Below are 18,164 nucleotides of genomic sequence, written 5' to 3'. Positions count from 1 at the left end.
ATCATGTGATTGATTGGAAAGAGATGTTTTAAAATGTTTTTACTTTGGCTGATCCCCAAAGTTTGGTTTCCCCAAATTTTTATGTTGAGATTCTGTATTCCCTCAAGGCTTCTTGGTTTTGTGATACAGAGTATTCTGGGACAGGTAAAGAATTTAATTCCATGTCTCTGCAGGCCTCTTGTACCAGAGCAATGAGAATTGGGAGGATTTGGCCTTCCAGCTGTGCCAGGCTGCTGGAGAGTCCCCAGGCTGGGAATGGCAGCTGCCTTGCCAGGGCAAGTTAAAAATTACCCACCTTTTTCTGTGTTTAAAAATTAACCACCTGTTCTTCTGTGTTTGCTTTGCAGTCTGCCATCCAGGCAGCCGCCAATGCCAGCATAGAGATAAAAAATGTTCTGGAGTTTTACAAGCAGTGGAAAGAGATGGGCTGATGGTCAGAAAGGCATCGGGTTGGTGAACCTTTCTCTCCCCCTCTCGCAACGTGCAGCGTCTGAACGAAGGAAACAACAATCTGGGCGACACTTAAGACACGAAGAAGCAGCAGCAGCAGCAACAGCAACAAAAATACCTACCCAAATGAATTAAAAAAAAAAAAACAAAAATCCAAAGTGGGCACGCACACTGACACCCTCCACCTGCATCCTGAGCAGACAGGCTGTACAGCTCTGATGGAGCCAGCTGCTCTGAGAGAGGCCCCTCGGAATGGGAACGGCCGGGGCAGAGCTCTGCCCTTCTCCCAGTGGGCAGAGATGGGCGAGAGACAGGCAGTCCTTCATCCCCCTCCTTCCTCCCAAAGCTTGCTTGGCCAGCAGGAGCAGGCTGGTGGTTCAAAGCATGGACTTCACTTCAGCAAAACCAAACCAGTGCAGCAGAAACGGAGCCCTCCGCCGTGGGGAAGAAGATCCAAAGAGTGTTTTGCTCTTGTTTGGCAATCTGGGGACAGGAAAGTGGATAGGATTTCTCCCCCCCCCCCCATCTCCTCCTTTTGAATTAATTATTTTTCAAGGGTTTTTTTCCTTTTAATTTTTAGTTTTTATATATATGAATAATATTAAACAAAAAAAGAAAAAAGAAGAGTTCCTTTGGGGTTTTGGATACTCTTCCAACATCAGAAAGAAAAGGAAACACTCTATTTAAAAGGGGGAAGAAGCTCTTAATATAATTTTTTTTTTTTCTTAGAACAAGCATATTTATTTCCTTTCCCAGGCCCCCATGGAGCAGGCTCAGTGCAAAGGGATGTTGGCCTGTGAGGAGGGAGCAGCCCCACGTTGCACTCCACTCTCCCTGGGAGCTGCACACTTCATGAGCAACACAAGCTCCACCACGCTGCTCCAGGGAGCCCACAGGACTCTGCCTCCATCCCCAGCTTCTCCCACTATGCATTAGACCTTGGAGAAAAGGAGGAATCTGGCAGAACTGCTGAAAGAGAGAGAGAAGAGCCGGGTGGGATTTATGCACCATTAAGGCTCAAATGCTTGGCTTGAGCACTGCAACACTGGGATGGAGCAGATGTCTCCAAAGGACCCAAAGCCTCTTTTTCATCTTTTCTTTTTTTTTCCCTTTTTTTTTCCCCACTAAATCTTTCAATAGGCTGTGGAGGAGGAAGGAGAATCTCAAAGCCATTATCTTCTGCTGGTTGTTCAATGCACCACTGCTGCAATGCTGTGCTAGAGATGGTGACAGAGCTGTGTCCTCTTTTCTCACATCCCTCTGGGCTGGCAGAGGCTGTGCAGGAGATTCACAGACTGCTCCCTGCTTTTGGCATCCCAGACAGGAGGGCTGATGCTACCTGGAAAGGTGCTGGAAGAGCTGGGAGGGATCCTGCAGAGCTCCATCCTGGCAGCATCTCACTCAGCCTGTGTCTGACACGCTGCCACTCGCATGTGAAGCTGCAGGTTGCTCCCAGGGCAGCAGGAGAGGGGCTGGGCAGTCTCTTCCTGCTCCCTTTTCTTGCCTCTGTGTGCCCACAAAGAGGTGTCTCCATCCACATGAACCAGCAGCAGCTATGCAAGTACAAACCACTGGAGTCTTCTATCTGTCTGTGTTCTCACATGGGCCAGCCAGAAACTGCTACAGCCAGAGAGCAAAACATGAGAAGCTGAGTCACATCCTCCACTCTGTGCAGGCTCTGAGCATGGTGTGTTGTACTGCAGGGGCAGGCTGTTCTTGTTTTCAGGTAAAAACTAAAAATACCAGCACAAGTACCAGAGGATTCATTTCTATTCCAGTTCCAGCTCCTTTACAGCACAGCAGAGGGAAATGCCAACCTGCCTGGTCCAGCTGGAGGGACAGGGCTTTCCCTGCAGGATCTTCTCCTGAAACTCACAGTGCTTTGCTTGGATAAGCCAAGAGAAGGCCATGTGCAGGACAGCAGGGCAGAGACTGGCACACCTTGGGGATTCTTGGAGATCTGAGATGGGTTGTGAAGCTCCCAGTCACTCTTCCCCTCCAGTGGTTTTATTTGAAGTCATTTGTTTGTGGAGCTCATTGTTTCTGTTCAATGGGGTGGAAAAAGAAGGGAATCTCCTTGTGGGACTGTTGTTGGGTGAAGCCCTCCTTGTCTGGTGGGGGCACAGGGTTGATGTGCTCTGCTGAAGAAACCCCCCTGATCCTGGGGTCTGGAGGTCCCTGGGGCTGAGCTTGGTGTGTTTGCCCTGAGAGCCTCAGTGTCACCCTTGTGGCTGCTGAAGAGAAGCTTTGCAGGGCTGTGGTCAGAGCAGTGAGGAGCTGGGGGCAGCCTTCAGCTTCAGGCTGAGCTTTCCCTGGGTCCTGGCTGGACCTTGAGGGGAGGGAGGAGCAGTAGAGGCAAAGCAACAGCCCAGAGGGAATTCCTGTCTCGCTGGTGGCAAGTGTTTCACTTGATGGCAAATGTTTTCAGTTCTTGCAGCTCCCACAGCTGTGCAGGGTGGCAGCTGGGAGCCACAGCTGGCCAGGCTGAGGAGGAGCTGTGTGCTGACTCACTGAGGCCTTGGTGGGCACAGATCCAGTTAAGAACAAAGCAAATAAACTCATTTTCTGTAACCAGAGGCAGAGGAGCTGCTGTGAGCCCATGTGGGGCTACATGGCAACAACAGGGGCTGCTCACAGCTCTGCCTTAGTCACTGCTCTGCTCCCTGAGGGGTTGGTTTGATATTCCAAGGTTTTGCATACCTGCAGGGGGGAATCCTGACTGCCCCCATGGCACCTTCCACTCTAGGCTGGATGGGAAGGGATTGTCACCTAAAAAAGGACACCTGAAGGGTCCCTGTGCTACTCTCCTGTGCTTGAGGAGCTGGTGAATGGTTTTAGGATTTGCATCCCCAGTCAGAGACAGCTGGAGCTGAAAACCTGGGAGGCTGCAGAGTGTGGGAGTGTCCTCCAGCAAGCCTGGCCTTCTGAGGGGGCTCAGCACATCATCCCTGGCCTGGGGAAAGCAAAGCACTGCTCTGCCCATCCCAACCCTCAGGGTGAGCTGGAGTTTCCTCCTTGCACAGATCTGCTCTGTCCCAGGGCTGCTGGGTTCTCCCCTGGCGCGTTGTGCTGCTCAGAGTGGCTCTGGGGCTGGGGGCAGAGGGGATGCTGGGCTGTGGAAGGCTCTGTGCAGCCTGTGGCTGCTGTGGTGCTGCACTGGGGGCTCCCTGAGAGCTCCCCCACCCTGGGCATGCCTGTCCAAGCCAGAACTGTGAGCTGCCTCAGCAGAGAGCATCGGGCAGGGTGGAGGCTGCAGGCTCTGGCCGTGGATCCTCCTGCACCAACCCCAGGCTTGCCCTGTCACCCAGTCCAGTGGTGCCTGCTGCGCTGGGAAGGAGAGCAAACAGAAAAACCATCTTGTGGGCTGAAAAACAAGAGTGTTCCTGTGTTCTGGTGTGTTTCTTGGGTTTGGTTTTTCTCTTCATTACCACCCTGTGGAGCGGTTCGGGGTTCCTGGGGTGACCCCACGCTGGGAGGACACAGGGCTGTGGTGGCTGAGGCTGGCTGGGCTGTCCCCAAGCCATGGTGGACACAGTCACTGGTGCTTGTTGGGCTTCTGCTCCATGGTTTCATGGGCTGTTCCAAGCAGCTCCTCTGCTCCCATCCTTGCTTGGCTTGAGGCCACCCGCAAATGCCTCGGATTTTGTCTCACATCTTCAATTTTGGGCTCTTTTCCTTCTGGGTGTGCAGCAGTGGGCAGGGACAGGGTTGTGTTGCTGGCCTGGCCACTGGCAGGGAGGGGATGCAGGTTGGAGGCGAGGGACAATCACCTCTCCCCAGCCCTCGTGTGGCACAGGGGCTTGCAGAGCCAGGGAGGATTGAGGGGATTGGGGCCCAGCTGGGTGACAGGGGCTGGGGCTCCCAGCAAATGTCTGACCATGGTCTGAGCACAGCAACTGGCTTAATAAAATACCAGATGTTTGTACTGTGTGTGTCCTGTGGTCATTCCCACCTTTCCTGAGCAGCTGAGTGCATTTTCCATCTGTAAATGCACCCAAATCTGCTTTGCTGACGAGACTTTCCAGTGAGGGAAGTGCAGGTGGGTCCTTCCTTAGCCCTGTGATGGGAACAGCATTTCCCTTGCTGTCTCTGTGATTTGAGATGATTTCATCCTCTTTTGGGGCTCTGCTGCCACAGGAGCACCCCTGGCCCTGCACCAGGACCTGGCCTAGCTCATTTTTAATGGGGGCAAGGGGATGGAGAAATGTGACACAAGGAAAATATAAATTTTTAAAATGTGTGACTTTCCAGTGTCCATTCAAGGTGCTGGGACAGGGTGGGCTGGGGGCTTCAGGTTGGAGATTGGGCTGTGAGGGTCCCACCATGCCCTGGTGCCAAAGGAGAGAAAATAAATGAATATTCCTGCCCTGAATTCATTGCTGTCAGAGCTCCTGCTCTGCTTCCCCTGGTGGGGAGCATCGAGCGCTGCCATAATTCTCGCTCCCTCTTTGGTTTCTCTTTGGAGAAAGTTTCGGAGGCTGCCACCAGCAGGAAGGTCAGAGGTGTTAAAAGGGAATCCAGCCTCAGTCCCCAGCAGGGAAAGGGGCTGGGGGTGAGCTCTGCCCTGCCCCAGGGCTGAGCTGGCACAAAGGGACTGGCACTGCTCCATCCCACTCTGGGAATGCTTTTCCCTGCTTGGCAGGGCCGTGCCAAGAGGCTGCCAGCCCTGTACCAAGGCCTGAGCCTCCATTGCTGCTCCGTGCAGGATGGTGCTGCTGGGGGGGCTCTGGGGGTGGGGGTTTGTCCCACAGCCCTTCATGGGAACAGACCGAGGTGAAATTGGAGCAGGAAAAGGCCACAGCTCTGGTCAGCTCCTGGTGCTGCTCCTGTGGAGCTGAATCCTGCAGGAGCCCCAGGAGCTGCTGTGTCTGCCCCTGGTTGTTTCTCACTGCCTGTTCCCCTCCCCTCCTGTGCCTCAGCTTCCCACTTCTGCTCCAGACGTGTCATCCCCTGCCTTGAGCATCTCCCTGCCTGGGCTTGCTGTGCCTCGTGGCTTATTTTGGAGGCACCAGGGTCTGCACCCAGTGTGGAGACCCCAAACCCTCCCTGTGGCCTCCTGCCAGCACCCCTGGGGACAGGGGGTGACTTCCCTTGCCTGGGGCCACCAGAGCAGCAGAGCCCAGAGCACCTCGGGCTCCTTGGACAGGCACGTGGGGGTTTTGGGCTGCTCGTGCTGTGCCCAGCACACAAATCCTCTGGGGATCAATAAATCCCCAAAAATTGGGGTTTTGGAAAGCATCTGTCTCCTCTGTTCCCTGAGCTCCACCCAGCTGCAGCCTGGATCTTCTGCTGGCATTTGCCCCACGGGCTGAGCTGGAGCCTCTGCCAGGTTTTGTTTGCCCAAATTTGGTTTCTCCACCTCTTCCCTCCCAGATCTCCTCCTGCAGTGTGACCTGGTGGGTGTTTGAGGCCCCGTGCATGGACCTGCCTTTGTCACCTGCCCTGGCTGTCCCAGCTTGGTGGCATTTCAAGCCCAGAGCTGTGGCCCCTCCAGCTGGAGGCTCCCGTGTGCCCCCATGCACAGTCAGGGTCGTGTCTGCACTGGGAATTTGGGGGGATTTCAGCCAGAGCAAGGCTGTGGCAGGGTTGGGGATGTGAACAGCACAAAGCTGCCTTTGGGCCCCTGCAGAGCCCCATCTGCCCCTCCTGCCAGGGCAAGAGCAGGACCAGACCCCCAGCCCAAGGCAGGGTGAGGAGGGGGCTCTGCAGGTGACCCCCATGGCCAGCACACCCCTGGTGCTTCTCAGCAGCGCTGCTCTGCCTCCTTTGTCCAGATACTTTTGGATCATTTTGGGTTTTCCTTCCTCTCACTGTGTGAGTTTTGGGCTGAGTGGGTGTTTACTTTTTTTCATGGGGAGTCCAGGTGATTCCCTCATCTGAGATGGGAAATCACCTGGACACCCCATGATACTCCCAACCCACCCTGCCTCAGTTTCCCCAGCTCTTGGGCTGCCCTGCTGTCCCCACAGATCTTCTGGGAGGATGGGATCATGTTGGGGTACTGGGACCCCAAGAGCTCTGACTGTGTCCTCAGCTCCTTTCTGGTGGTGAATGAGACAGCCCTGGACACAATTCCTGCTGAGCAGGAGAGGATGGGGACAGGGATGGGGGTGGGAATGGGAATGGGGGTGGAGATGGGAATGGTGATGGGAACAGGGGCAAGGATGGGAGTGATGAAATGATGGGATGGGAATGGGGGCAGGAGTGGTTGTGGAGATGGGAACAGGGATGGGGAGGAGATGGGGACAAAGAAAGGCTGGCAGTGGGGATAGGGATGGGATTAGGGACAGAGATGGGGTTAGGGACATGGACAGGGAGAGGGATGAGGAGGGGATGGAGATGAGGATGGGGACGGGGACAGAGCTCACCTCAGAACCTGCTGTGCCAGCAGGGATTCAGGTGGCACTGCCTGGTGCTCCCATCCTCCCTGGGGGATCTGCTGGGCCCAGCACTGCTCATCTGCCCGCTGCTTGTCTGTCCCTGTCCCTCTGTCCCCAGCTGTGCCCACATCACAGCTCCATGGCAGTGCCTGCCCAGCACATCTGCAGCAGCTGTGACGCTGGACTGGCACAGGGCTGGGCTGGCACGGGGATGGGCTGGCACGGGGATGGGCTGGCACGGGGCTGGGCTGGCACGGGGATGGGCTGGCACGGGGATGGGCTGGCACAGGGATGGGCTGGCACAGGGAGCTGCAGGCCCCCTGACACCGTGTGTCTGTCACAGGCTGCACATTTGCCATGCCAGACTCCTGGTCAGCCCTGTCTGACGCTGCTGCTTTGTCCCTGTGGCTGCTTTGAGCTCCTTCACCTGCACTGGCCTCTCCTGCTGTTCCCAGAGTGTTTGGGATAAGGAAACTGGGGGTGGAGCTTTCCTCCTTCTCAGCTTTTTGCTCCTCTTGCTGATTCCCCCTGCTCAGGATGAAACCCGAGGTTTTGGGGGGTCCTTGCTGTGGGAGCTGGCAGGGGTCTGTGCCCCCTTCACAATTCCCCCAGCTGGAGCATCGCCAGCAGAGCAAGGAGCTGCAGACTTTGGAGTGCCCCTTCCTCTACACCGACCCCCTGCTCCTCTGCCCGGTGAGTCAGGGTGGCCCAGGGCAGGGCTCAGGCGCTCCCACCACCCCAGGGGGCTTCCAGAAGGTTCCCTCTGCTCCTCCCCCTCCTCCCCAGAGCTGCTCTGCTGCTGGGACTGTGCCTGGAGTGGGGCTGAGCTTGGCTGCTGCCACCGGCTCCTCTTTGCAGTGCTCACCGCCTTCCCCTGCCCATCCCCTGCCCAGAGCCTTGTGCTGCTCTGGCTGCACCCCTGAATTCCATGAATTCATCCCATATTCCCAAATTCCATTTTCCAGCAGTCATCCCATGAATTTGGGGTCCCCACACAAGACCCAGCAGTGTAAGCATGTGTGTCTCAAGGTTAATGAGTAATTAAGGTGGTTTGTGATGAAATTCCCGGCCAGGGGTGTGTGGATCAGCCCTGCTGCTCCCCAGTAACCCCAAGTTTGGGAGAAACAATTTTAAATTAAACTGGGATGGTGATGGGGCAGCTCTGGGCTGGCAGCAGCACCTGGGGGTGACAGCACCTCCTCCTTGGAGCCTGGGGGGCACAGGAGGGAACCCAGGATGGACGGGACGGGGTGACACAGAGCACATCCCGAATCCTCCCACCACCCACACCCAGGCTTGGGGAGGAACTGGCTCTACATTTGCATTTATTTCATTCCAGGGCTAACAGAAGGGTGGGAGGGTGCAGTGTAGGGGTGTGGGGCTGACAGGGGGGGTTCCTGGAGCGCTCAGCCCCCTCCCCAGGCAGGGCAGGGCTCACACCAGCCCGTAGTAACGCCGGTACGCCTCCTGCAGCCCGATCTGATCCGCCAGCTCGTCGCAGTCCGGGTTGAGCTCGCACACCTCGCGCTTGGCCTCCAGCGGGTCCGGCGGGGCCCCGGGGCCGCTGCTGGGGACAAAGGGACACAAAGGGACACCCGGGGGGTCTGCGGGGTCCCTGGGCCACCAAACCTCCCCCGGCTGCACCCAGCGATGCTCACCTGCCATGGCCGGCGTTGCGCTTCTGCCTCTGCACCAGCTCGGCGCTGGCGCGTCTGGAGAGGAAGGCTGCAGGGACAGGGGGGTCAGGGGGGTCCTGTCACCTGTCCCCTGTGTGTGTGTCCCCTGTCCCCCGTGTGTGTCCCCTGTGTGTGTCCCCTGTCCCCTGTGTGTGTGTCCCCTGTCCCCCGTGTGTGTCCCCTGTCCCCTGTGTGTCCCCTGTGTGTGTGTCCCCTGTCCCCTGTGTGTGTCCCCTGTGCCCTGTGTGTGTGTCCCCTGTCCCCCGTGTGTGTCCCCTGTCCCCTGTGTGTGTCTCCTGTCCCCCGTGTGTGTCCCCTGTGTGTGTGTCCCCTGTCCCCCGTGTGTGTCCCCCGTGTGTGTCCCCTGTCCCCTGTGTGTGACCTGTCCCCTGTGCCCTGTGTGTGTCCCCTGTCCCCTGTGTGTATGTCCCCTGTGCCCTGTGTGTGTCCCCTGTCCCCTGTGCCCTGTGTGTGTCCCCTGTGTGTGTGTCCCCTGTGTGTGGGTCTCCTGTCCCCCGTGTGTGTGTCCCCTGTCCCCTGTGTGTGTCCCCCGTGTGTGTCCCCTGTCCCCAGGCTCACTCACCTTCGGAGCTGGGCGAGTCCTTGGTGCTGGCAGAGCCATCGGCGGCAGCTGTGGGTGACACGGAGGGGTGGCCGCGCTCACAGGGGGGTCCTGCTCTTCCCTCCCACCCTGCTCTGCTCTCACCCCACTCATTTTGGGGCTCACGTCCGTCCCTGAGTCCCCCCCAGTCTGCTGAAGGATGTCCCGGTCTCTATTTCTCCATTGAACCCCCGTGCCCCCCAAAGCTCAGCAGAGTTTGCCCAGTCCCTTTGCTCCCTCCAGGGCCCTTCCCAGGGCACAGAATCACCCCCAGTGGGCACAGAATCAGCCCCAGTGTCCATAAAATCACTCCCAGTGTCCAGAATAATCCCCAGTGTCCATAAAATCACCCCCAGAGTCCACAGAATCACCTCCAGCGTCCAGAGAGTCATCCCCAGGGCACAGAATCACCCCTGATATCCACAGAATCACCCCAGGGGCACAGAATCACTCCCAGTGTCCAGAATCACCCTCAGTGTGTCCATGGAATCACCCCCAGTGTCCAGAATCACCCCCAGTGCACCAAATCACCCCTAATGTCCACAGAATCACCCCCAGTGGGCACAGAGCCATCCCCAGTGTCCACAGAATCACCCCATGGCATAGAATCTCCCCCAGTGCACATGGAATCACCCCCAATATCCACAGCATCACCCCCAGTGCCCACAGCATCACCCCCAGTGCCCCCAGCATCACCCCCAGGGCACAGAATCACCTCCAGCGGGCACAGAATCACCCCCAATAACCACAGCATCACCCCCAGTGCCCCCAGCAGCCCCGGGCTCCCCGGTACCTCTGCGGCAGAGGCCGAGGGCGAGCAGGGCCAGGAGGGTGAGCAGGAGCAGGGCCCTCATGGTGCCTCCTGAGCTGGGCTGAGCGCAGCCCCGGCTCCTGGGTGCCTTTATAGGGCGCTGGGGCCTCGGCAAGGGGGGCCCGGCCCCACCAGGGTTATTTGCAGCACATCCGCCACGGCCGGAGCTGCTGGCAGAGCTGGCAATTGTGGTTTGGGATGAACCCGGTGCCCTGTGCCCGGCCAGAGCCCACAGAGGGAGGGAGGAGTGGCCCCAGGCCAGGGGGATTTGCTGGTGGGCCCAGCCCTGCCAGGCTGGCAGTGCCCAGGCCCCACGGGATGGCTGAGGGGGCACTGGGGGCTCCTCAATGCCCTGTCCCAGCACCCCAGAATCATCTTCTGCAACACAGGGAGACTTCCCTGCCAAAACCTTGGGGTGTTCCCAAAGGGAGGGTGCTGGCCCAGTTTTGGGGGAGCAGCAGGTGCTGCTTTTGGGCACCCCTGAGGGAGGTGAGAGGTGCCCATGGCCTTGGTCCCTGCACAGCTCCTCCCTGCCACACGCCAGGGGCAGATGCTGCGTGGCCAGGGTGTCACAGACACGTTTTATGGAAAATCCTTTCCTTAGGATTTTTCCCTCCTGAGAAGCTGAAAGGCCTCAGGAACAAAATGTAAACAATGGTTATCTGCTGCTGTGGAATGCAACAGGTGCATCTGGGATTGGTCTCATGTGGATGTTTCTAATTAATGGTCAATAACAGCCCAGCTGGTTTGGACACAGAGCCCGAGCCACAAACCTTTGTTATGACTCCATTCTATTCTTAGCCAGCCTTCTGATGAAACCTTTTCTTCTATTCTTTTAGTATAGTTTTAATGCAATATATATCATAAAATAATAAATCAAGCCTTCTGAAACATGGAGTCAGATCCTTGCCTCTTCCCTCATCCAAGAACCCCTGTGAACACTGTCACAGTGAATTCCCCCATGGACACACAGCCCTTCCAAAACTGCTGCAAGGTGAATTGTAGCCATGATATTTTCTGAAAAATCCTTTCCTTAGGATTTTTCCTCCTGAGAAGCTGAAAGGCCTCAGGAACAAAATGTAAACCATGGTTATCTGTTGCTGTGGAATGCAACAGGTGCATCTGGGATTGGTCTCATGTGGTTGTTTCTAATTAATGGCCAATCACAGTCAGCTGGCTCAGACTTTCTGTCCAAGACACGTCCGAGACAGAGCCTTTGTTATCATTCTTTCTTTTTCTATTCTTAGCTAGTCTTCTGAAGAAATCCTTTCTTTTATTCTTTTAGTATAGTTTTAATGTAATATATGTAATAAAATAATAAATCAGCCTCCTGAAACATGGAGTCAGATCCTCGTCTCTTCCCTCATCCTCAGACCCCTGTGAACACCATCCCAGCCAGGGCACTCAGAGCCCCTGAATAACATTCCTCTTTCACATCCTGACCACTTTTTTTGATCCTGTAAATCCCAGCCCTGCCTTGGGCAGCAGAACCGGAGGCTTTGGGGCAGACAGAGCTGCTGAAGCAGACCTTTTGTCAGACAAAGCCATAAAACACAGAGTACGTGGGCCAAGAGCACAGCAGGAGCCAAGCTGGGAAGAACAGCCCCAGTTTATTGAGGAGATTCCAGCACAGAGAGGGGAGGCAGAGGGGAAACGCTGCAGCCACTCTGCTGCTCTAATTGCTGACAGAGGCTGGGCTGTGGTGCAGCAGCCACTGCCCCATCCCAGCTGGGCACAGGGCAGGGCAGGAACCCTGGAGCTGTGCCCTCAGAACCTCTGCAGGTGCAGGGGACTCTCCTGCCTCCCTGGGCAGCCCCAGCACAGCCTGTCCATGCTGGAGGAACACTCCACTCACAGGTGGGGCTGTGCCAGGGAGATCCCTTGGCTTCCCCAGCCCACAAACAGGAGAGGCAGCAACAGACAGCTCTGGGTGGGGAAAGCCAGTCTGGCTCTGGAAGATTCCACAGGAAAAACATGAAAACCCTGTGCTACAAAGCCACAAAGCGGAGGCAGGGCTGTTCCAACCTCTGCACAGATCCCTGGGAGCGAACCAGGGCCAGAAAATAACTTCAGAAGAGAACAGAAGGAACGGTAACGAGGAACTTGGGGCAGCAGCTGCTGCCACATCTGCAAGGGCAGTGAGCACAGGGACTCAATGAACCTGCAAACAAGGCAGGAGCCTTGGCTGTGACCCCAGCACAGCCTGCCCTGGGGCTTAAGGCACTGAATTTTGTCTAACACACAGCTAAAACAGCTACAAACGCCCAAATGTGGCTTTGGAAATTGGAACCAGGCCTGTCACAGCACTGAGTACAGCAGATGAGAGCACAGACACACTTTGTGACACTCCTCTGTCAGGCTGAGTAGGAAATAGGGAACTGCCACCCATTTCCAAAGATACCAATGTTGGTTTTTTTTGTTTCTTTTGTTGGTTTTTTGTTTTCAATCAACCCATGCCAGCCCAGCAGCTGTTCCAGTCCCTCTGCAGTCTCCAGTGGCCTGATGGGGTGATTCTCAGTGCACACACCTTGTCCCATCAGTGCTGTGGGATGATGAGCTGTCTCAGCAGAGTCTGTGGGACATCACTGGAGCTCCTGGAGTGCCATGATCAGTTCTCGTTGCTCCTTAGTGATTGCCTGGAAGGAACACAACCCACAGAGCTCAGCATGGAGCCTCTCCCACCCTGCCACACTCAGGGTGGAATGTTGGCACACACTGCTGTTCCCTGCACGTGCAGAACACAAAATCCTCCTCACCTCCCCTGGGACCACCCACAGCCCACACCCCACCCACTGCACAGGGAAAAGCACCTGAGAGCTCCAATGTCCACACCTAAAGTTTCAGCAGGACTTGGCTGCTGGGGAGGTCCTGGGGAAGTGGAGGCTTTGAAAGTCATTCCAGAGCCTCGTTCTCCAGGTGCTGTGAGAATGAGGTTGGGCTGGGTTGGTTTGGTTGGTCTGGTTTAGCGTGGGTTGGTCTGGTCTGGGTTGGTTTGGGTTGGTTGGTTTGGGCTGGTCTGGTTTGGGTTGGTGTGGTTTGGTTTAGGTTGGGTTGATTGGTTGGGTTGTTTGGTCTGGTGGTTGGGGTTGGTTTGGCTGGTCTGGGGTTGTGGTTTGGTTTAGGTTGGTTTGTTGGTCTGGTTGGGTTGGTCTGGTCTGTGGTTTGGTTGATGGTTGGTTAGCTTGGTCTGGTTTGGTGGTTGGGTTGGTTGGTTGGGTTGGTTGTTGGTCTGGTTTGGGTTGGTCTGGTTTAGGTTGGGTCTGCTTTGGTCTGGGTTTGTCTGGCTTGGGTTGGTTTGGTCTGGTTTTGGGGTGGTTTGGTCTAGTTTGGGTTGGTTTGGGTCAGTCTGGTCTGGTTTGGGTTGGGTTGGTCCGGTTTGTGTTGGGTTGGTCTAGTCTGGTTTGGTGTTGGTTGGCTTGGTCAGGTCTGGTTTACTTGGTCTTGGTTTGGTCTGGTTTGCTGTGTTGGTTGGTTTTGGTCTGGTTGGGTTGGTTGGTTAGGTTTGGGTTGGTTTGGTTTGGTCTGGTTTGGGTTGGTTTGGTCGTTGGGTTTGGTCTGGTTTTGGGGTGTTTTGGTCTGGTTTGGGTTGGGTTGGTCCGGTTTGGGATGGTTTGGTCTGGTTTTGGGGTGTTTTGGTCTGGTTTGGGTTGGGTTGGTCCGGTTTGGGTTGGTTTGGTCTGGTTTGGGTTGGGTTGGTCCGGTTGGGGTTGGTTTGGTCTGGTTTGGGTTGGTTTGGTCCGGTTGGGGTTGGTTTGGTCCGGTTTTGGGGTGGTTTGGGTCAGTCTGGTCTGGGTTTTCTGGTGTGTTTTACCTGCCAGGCCTCCTGGCGAGCCTGGATCACCTGCTGCAGCTCTGCAATGCTGTCCCTGCCCTTGAGCACCTCCTGGGCCAGGCTGCTGCTCCTGTGCTGCCTCTCCTGCAGCGCCCGGCGCAGGTGGGAGCGGTGGCGCAGCAGGAACGGCACCAGGGCGCTGCGCACGTCCCGCGCCGGGACCCCGCTGGGCCGCCTGCAAGGGAGCACCCAGAACACACAATACACCCTGCCCTGGGCTCTCAGCATCAGGGGGGTGGGACAGCTGCAAAATCAGGGCTCAGAGATAGCAAAAATGTCATTACAGATAAGCAACAGCCATGAGATTGGTCAGCAGGAAAGTTATAAAAGGACAAATAGAAGAATGGTCTGTGTATTGACATGTCGCAGACATCTTTTATGAAAAATCCTTTCCTTGGGATTTTTCCTCCTGAGAAACTGTGAGGCCTCAGGAACAACATGTAAACATTGATTATCTGCTGCTGTGGAATGCAACAGGTGCATCTGTGATTGGTCTCATGTGGTTGTTTCTAATTAATGGCCAATCACAGTCAGCTGGCTCAGACACAGAGCCTGAGCCACAAACCTTTGTTATCATTCTTTTTCTATTCTTAGCTAGAAATCCTTTCTTCTATTCTTTTAGTATAGTTTTAATATAATATATATAATAAAATAATAAACCAATCCTCCTGAAACATGGAGTCAGATCCTCATCTCTTCCCTCAACCCCTGTGAACACGGTCACATTAACAGAGCATTGCACCTGTACTTTTGTAAACTGGGAGGCTGCAGAGTGTGGGAGCAGCCTTGGGGAGACGGCAGGGAGTGTCCTCCAGCAAGCCTGGCCTTCTGAGGGGGCTCAGCACATCATCCCCTGGATTGGGGTAAAGCAAAGCACTGCTCTGCTCCTATCCCAACCCTCAGGGTGAGCTGGAGTTCCCTCCCAGAACAGATCTGCTCTAAGGGCCAGAGCAGATTCACAAAAAAAGAAAAGAAAAGGAAAAAGAAAGAAAAGAAAAGGAAAGGAAAAGAAAAGGAAAAGAGAGAGAGGAGAGGAAGGAAGAAAGGAAAGGGGAAAGAAAGGGGAAGAAAAGGAAAGAAAGGAAAGAGGAAAGGAAAGGAAAGAAAGGGGAAAAGGAAAGGGAAAGGAAAGGGAAAGGAAAAGGGAAAAGGAAAAGGGAAAGAAGGGAAAGGAAAGGGAAAGGAAAAGGGAAAGGAAAGGGAAAGAAAGGGGAAAGGAAAGGGAAAGAAAGGGAAAAAAGGAAAGGAAAGGGGAAAGGAAAGGGGGAAGGAAAGGGAAAAAGGGAAAGGAAAGGGAAAGGAAAGGGGAAAGGAAAGGAAAGAAAGGGAAAGGAAGGGAAAGGAAGGAAGAAAAGAAAGGAAAGGAAAGGAAAGGAAAGGAAAGGAAAGGAAAGAAAGGGAAAGAAAGGAAAGGAGGAGGAAAGGACAAGGAAAGGAATAGGAAGGATAGAAAGGAAAAGGAAACCGGCAAGTAAAGAGAGGAAGGAGAGGAGAGAAGAAAAGGCGAAAAGAAAGAAAAGAAAAGAAAAAAAAAGAAAAGAAAAACTCCCTAAGCTAAATAAAAGTGTATCTACTGAGATATTAGGAAGTTCTAAGCTTAATCATGGGGGGCTCACCATATCATCCCCTGGACTGGGGTAAAGGATGACACCTCTCTGCCCCCATCCCAACACTCAGGATGAGCTGGAGTTTCCTCCTTGAACACATCTGCTCTATCCAACAGCCAGAGCAGATTCACAAGCATATTCTATTTGTCTAGAATAACTCCCTAAACTGCAGAAAAGAATATCTAGTGAGATATTAGGAAGTTCTAGGCTTAATAATGGGGGGCTCATCATATCATCCCTTGGACTGGGGTAAAGCAAGGCACTGCTCCCATCCCAACACTCAGGGTGAGCTGCAGTTTCCTCCTTGCACAGATCTGCTCTAAGGCCCTACAGCAGATTCACAAGCATATTCTACTTGTCTAGAATAACTCCCTAAGCTAAAGAAAAATATATCTAGGGAGATATTATGGAGTTTGAAGCTTAATAATGGAGCTCTGTACATTGTGTTTTAAGGCTTCCAAGCAGGTATTGTATTTGAAATAAGCAAGTATTGTTTAACCAAAGGTACATGTGATTATAGTGGTCAGATGGAACTACTGTCAATGTGCTTTTGCTTTGTGTGATTGGTCAAAAAACTTTTCAAGTGAGTTGTAGCATTAAGTTCTTTGTCTGCTGCCTGGGATGTGAGCTGCTGGCAGCTTCCCACTGTCATCACCATGGAATGAGACTGATGCTGGAAAATAAACAGCTCAAGCAGCAGTCCCATCCTGTTGGTGATTTGTACATAGACCCTGGCCAGAGATGCTGCCCAGCACTGGTCCCACACAGCTGCTGAGCTGCTGCCAGAGTTTCCTCTGGCACAGGGAACCCAGCACAGCCAGAGCCCCACTGGAGGGCACAGGGAGCTCTTCCCCAAGCCTGGCCCTAAGTGGGTGCTTGGAACATGAGGATCTCCTCACCCCCTCAGCACAGACACACAAAATCCTGTGTTTCTGGTCAGTCCCCAGTGTCTCCAGTGTCTGCTGAGGCCCTGAGCCAGGGACACGAAGAGCACACAGGGGGACTCTGCTGTAGGACAGGTGCTGTGCCCAAACCCCCCAGCTCAGTGGCACTGACCTCCCTGCACTAAGGGAGTGGAAATGGATCCTGAACCCAGAGAAGAACAGATTAAACTGATTTTTGTGTGTTTTAGGCCCAGTGACAGTGCTGTAAAGATACAGCAGCTTTCAGACCCTCCCTTGCAGCATGAGGCCAACAGGACACCCAAACCCAGCCCAGGAAGTGCCTGGTGGCCTTGCAGGAACACGACTCCCATCCCAGCCATCCATACCACGCTGGCTCCTCCCGGTCCTTGGCCTCCTCCACGATCTTATCCAGCAAACTGAAGAGTCCCTCCAGATTCCCTTCATTCTTCACCTCCTGGATCTCCTCCTGAGAAGGAAGGACACGAGGTGAGCAAACACAGGCACCACTCTGCTTGTGAGCCTTGGATGGTCAGGGAATCAGGGAATTGTTTGGGTTCAAAGGGACCTTAAAGCACATTTCCTTCCACCTTCCACTATCCCAGGCTGCTCCAAGCCCTGTCCAACCCGGCCTTAAATTCTGCGCACCCTGTGCCAGGGCCTCCCCACCCTCACAGGGAATTCCTTCCCAATATCCCATCTAACTGGGGGAAACCATTCCCCTTGTCCTGTCACTCCATCCCTTATCCAAAGTCCTTCTGGCTTTGCTCTGGATGAAAAGCTGGAACCATGGATGATGAACACCCTGTGAATCACAATTCCTGGGGGTACTTAACAGATGTGTGGATGTGGCACTCAGGGACATGGTTCAGTGGTGGCCTTGGCCGTGCTTTGACTCCATAGTCCCAGTGGTGTTCTCCTGAACGATCCCGCAGCTTTTTCTGGGGAAGGCAGAACTCTGGAGAGCAGCCTCAACTTTCTGCTTTACATTTAGGAAATATATTTGCTGCCCTTAATATCAACCTGCTCAGCATTTTTCCACCGGCCCCCGGGTGGCTCCCTTGCTCACCTTGATGGACGTCTGGAGCTGGGAGATGAACTGATCGTAGATGCTCCTGGTCAGCTGCGGCTGCAGCTTGTAGAAGCAACGGTAGCAGCTGACGAACCTCTGGTAGCTGCAAGGAGGGCAGGATCAGAACCGGAGGCGTGTTAGTGATGGGGCCGGCGGCAGGGCTGCTCCCGGGGATCAGGGCGGGCTCAGAGGCACGGCACGAGTGGGACCGGGCTCACGGTGGGGCCGGGTCGGGCCAGGCTCAGAGCCGGGTCCAGGACTGCTCCCGGGGATCAGGGCGGCCTCAGTGTCACGGCACGGTTGGGACTGGGCTCACGGTTGGGACCGGGTCAGGACCAGGCTCAGGGTCAGAGCCGGCTGCTCCCGTGGATCCGGTGGGCTCAGTGTCACGGCACGAGTGGGACCGGGCTCACGGTTGGGACCGGGTCAGGACCAAGCTCAGACTCAGAGCCGGGTCCGGGGCTGCTCCCGGGGGTCCGGTGAGCTCAGTGTCACGGCACGGTTGGCACCGGGCTCAGGGCTCCCTCCCTGCCCCCGCCTCACCTCCCGGCGGCCACCAGTTTCTCCAGGAACGTGTCCACCACGGTGCTGAACACCTGGGCGCGCCCCGGGGCCGCCGCCGGTGCGGGCTCGTCCCCGCCATCGGCCCCGCCGCCCTCAGCCCCGCCCGCGCCGCCATCGCCGCCCGCCGCCGCCGCCATGGCCCGGGTGCGCCGCCGTCGCCGCCACTGCCCATTGGCCGGGGCGCCGGGCCCCGCCCCTAACGGCCGCCAGCGCGGGAACGGAGGCGGGAAGAACGGAGCGCGGGAAGAATGCGCGCGGCGCGGGCGGGG

The 18,164-nt window shown here is 55.5% G+C and overlaps 3 protein-coding genes across 3 annotated transcripts in view; 1 reads left to right on the top strand and 2 right to left on the bottom strand.

Annotated features, from left to right (window-relative positions):
* Positions 1–4,375, top strand: part of SMG5 (SMG5 nonsense mediated mRNA decay factor) — a 31,278-nt gene extending 26,903 nt beyond the window's left edge. Inside the window, exon 22 of the mRNA XM_064732431.1 lies at positions 348–4,375. Within this exon, the coding sequence (XP_064588501.1) occupies positions 348–431 (84 nt within the window). The 3' untranslated portion in view covers positions 432–4,375. The remainder of the gene's footprint in view (positions 1–347) is intronic.
* Positions 4,376–8,164: 3,789 nt separating this feature from the next.
* Positions 8,165–12,455, bottom strand: BGLAP (bone gamma-carboxyglutamate protein). Its single transcript, XM_064732298.1, is given in 6 exon segments — positions 8,165–8,397; positions 8,489–8,555; positions 9,090–9,137; positions 9,901–9,969; positions 9,972–10,085; positions 12,446–12,455. Coding segments are annotated over 6 exon segments (441 nt in total). The 3' UTR covers positions 8,165–8,264.
* PMF1 (polyamine modulated factor 1) lies at positions 11,510–18,032 on the bottom strand. The gene is made up of 5 exons (XM_064732297.1): positions 17,875–18,032; positions 17,329–17,434; positions 16,628–16,728; positions 13,730–13,925; positions 11,510–12,554 (listed from the first exon to the last, which is right to left on the bottom strand). Exons 1-5 carry the CDS (start codon positions 18,030–18,032, stop codon positions 12,501–12,503), a joined length of 615 nt encoding a protein of 204 aa, XP_064588367.1. The 3' UTR covers positions 11,510–12,500.
* Between the last annotated feature and the right edge of the window lie 132 nt (positions 18,033–18,164).

Source organism: Zonotrichia leucophrys, chromosome 25 (assembly GCF_028769735.1).
Source record: "Zonotrichia leucophrys gambelii isolate GWCS_2022_RI chromosome 25, RI_Zleu_2.0, whole genome shotgun sequence".
Classification (NCBI taxonomy): Eukaryota; Metazoa; Chordata; class Aves; order Passeriformes; family Passerellidae; genus Zonotrichia; species Zonotrichia leucophrys.
This window is presented reverse-complemented; position numbering and strand designations above follow the sequence as displayed.

Bases quoted from the DNA above. Each gene is read 5' to 3' on its own strand.
- PMF1 (XM_064732297.1), bottom strand. From the start codon at position 18,032: ATGGCGGCGGCGGCGGGCGGCGATGGCGGCGCGGGCGGGGCTGAGGGC. The intron at 17,435-17,874 runs GTGAGGCGGGGG...CCCTCCTTGCAG, and splicing joins AAACTGGTGGCCGCCGGGAG to CTACCAGAGGTTCGTCAGCT. The intron at 13,926-16,627 runs GTATGGATGGCT...GCTCCCTTGCAG, and splicing joins GACCGGGAGGAGCCAGCGTG to GCGGCCCAGCGGGGTCCCGG.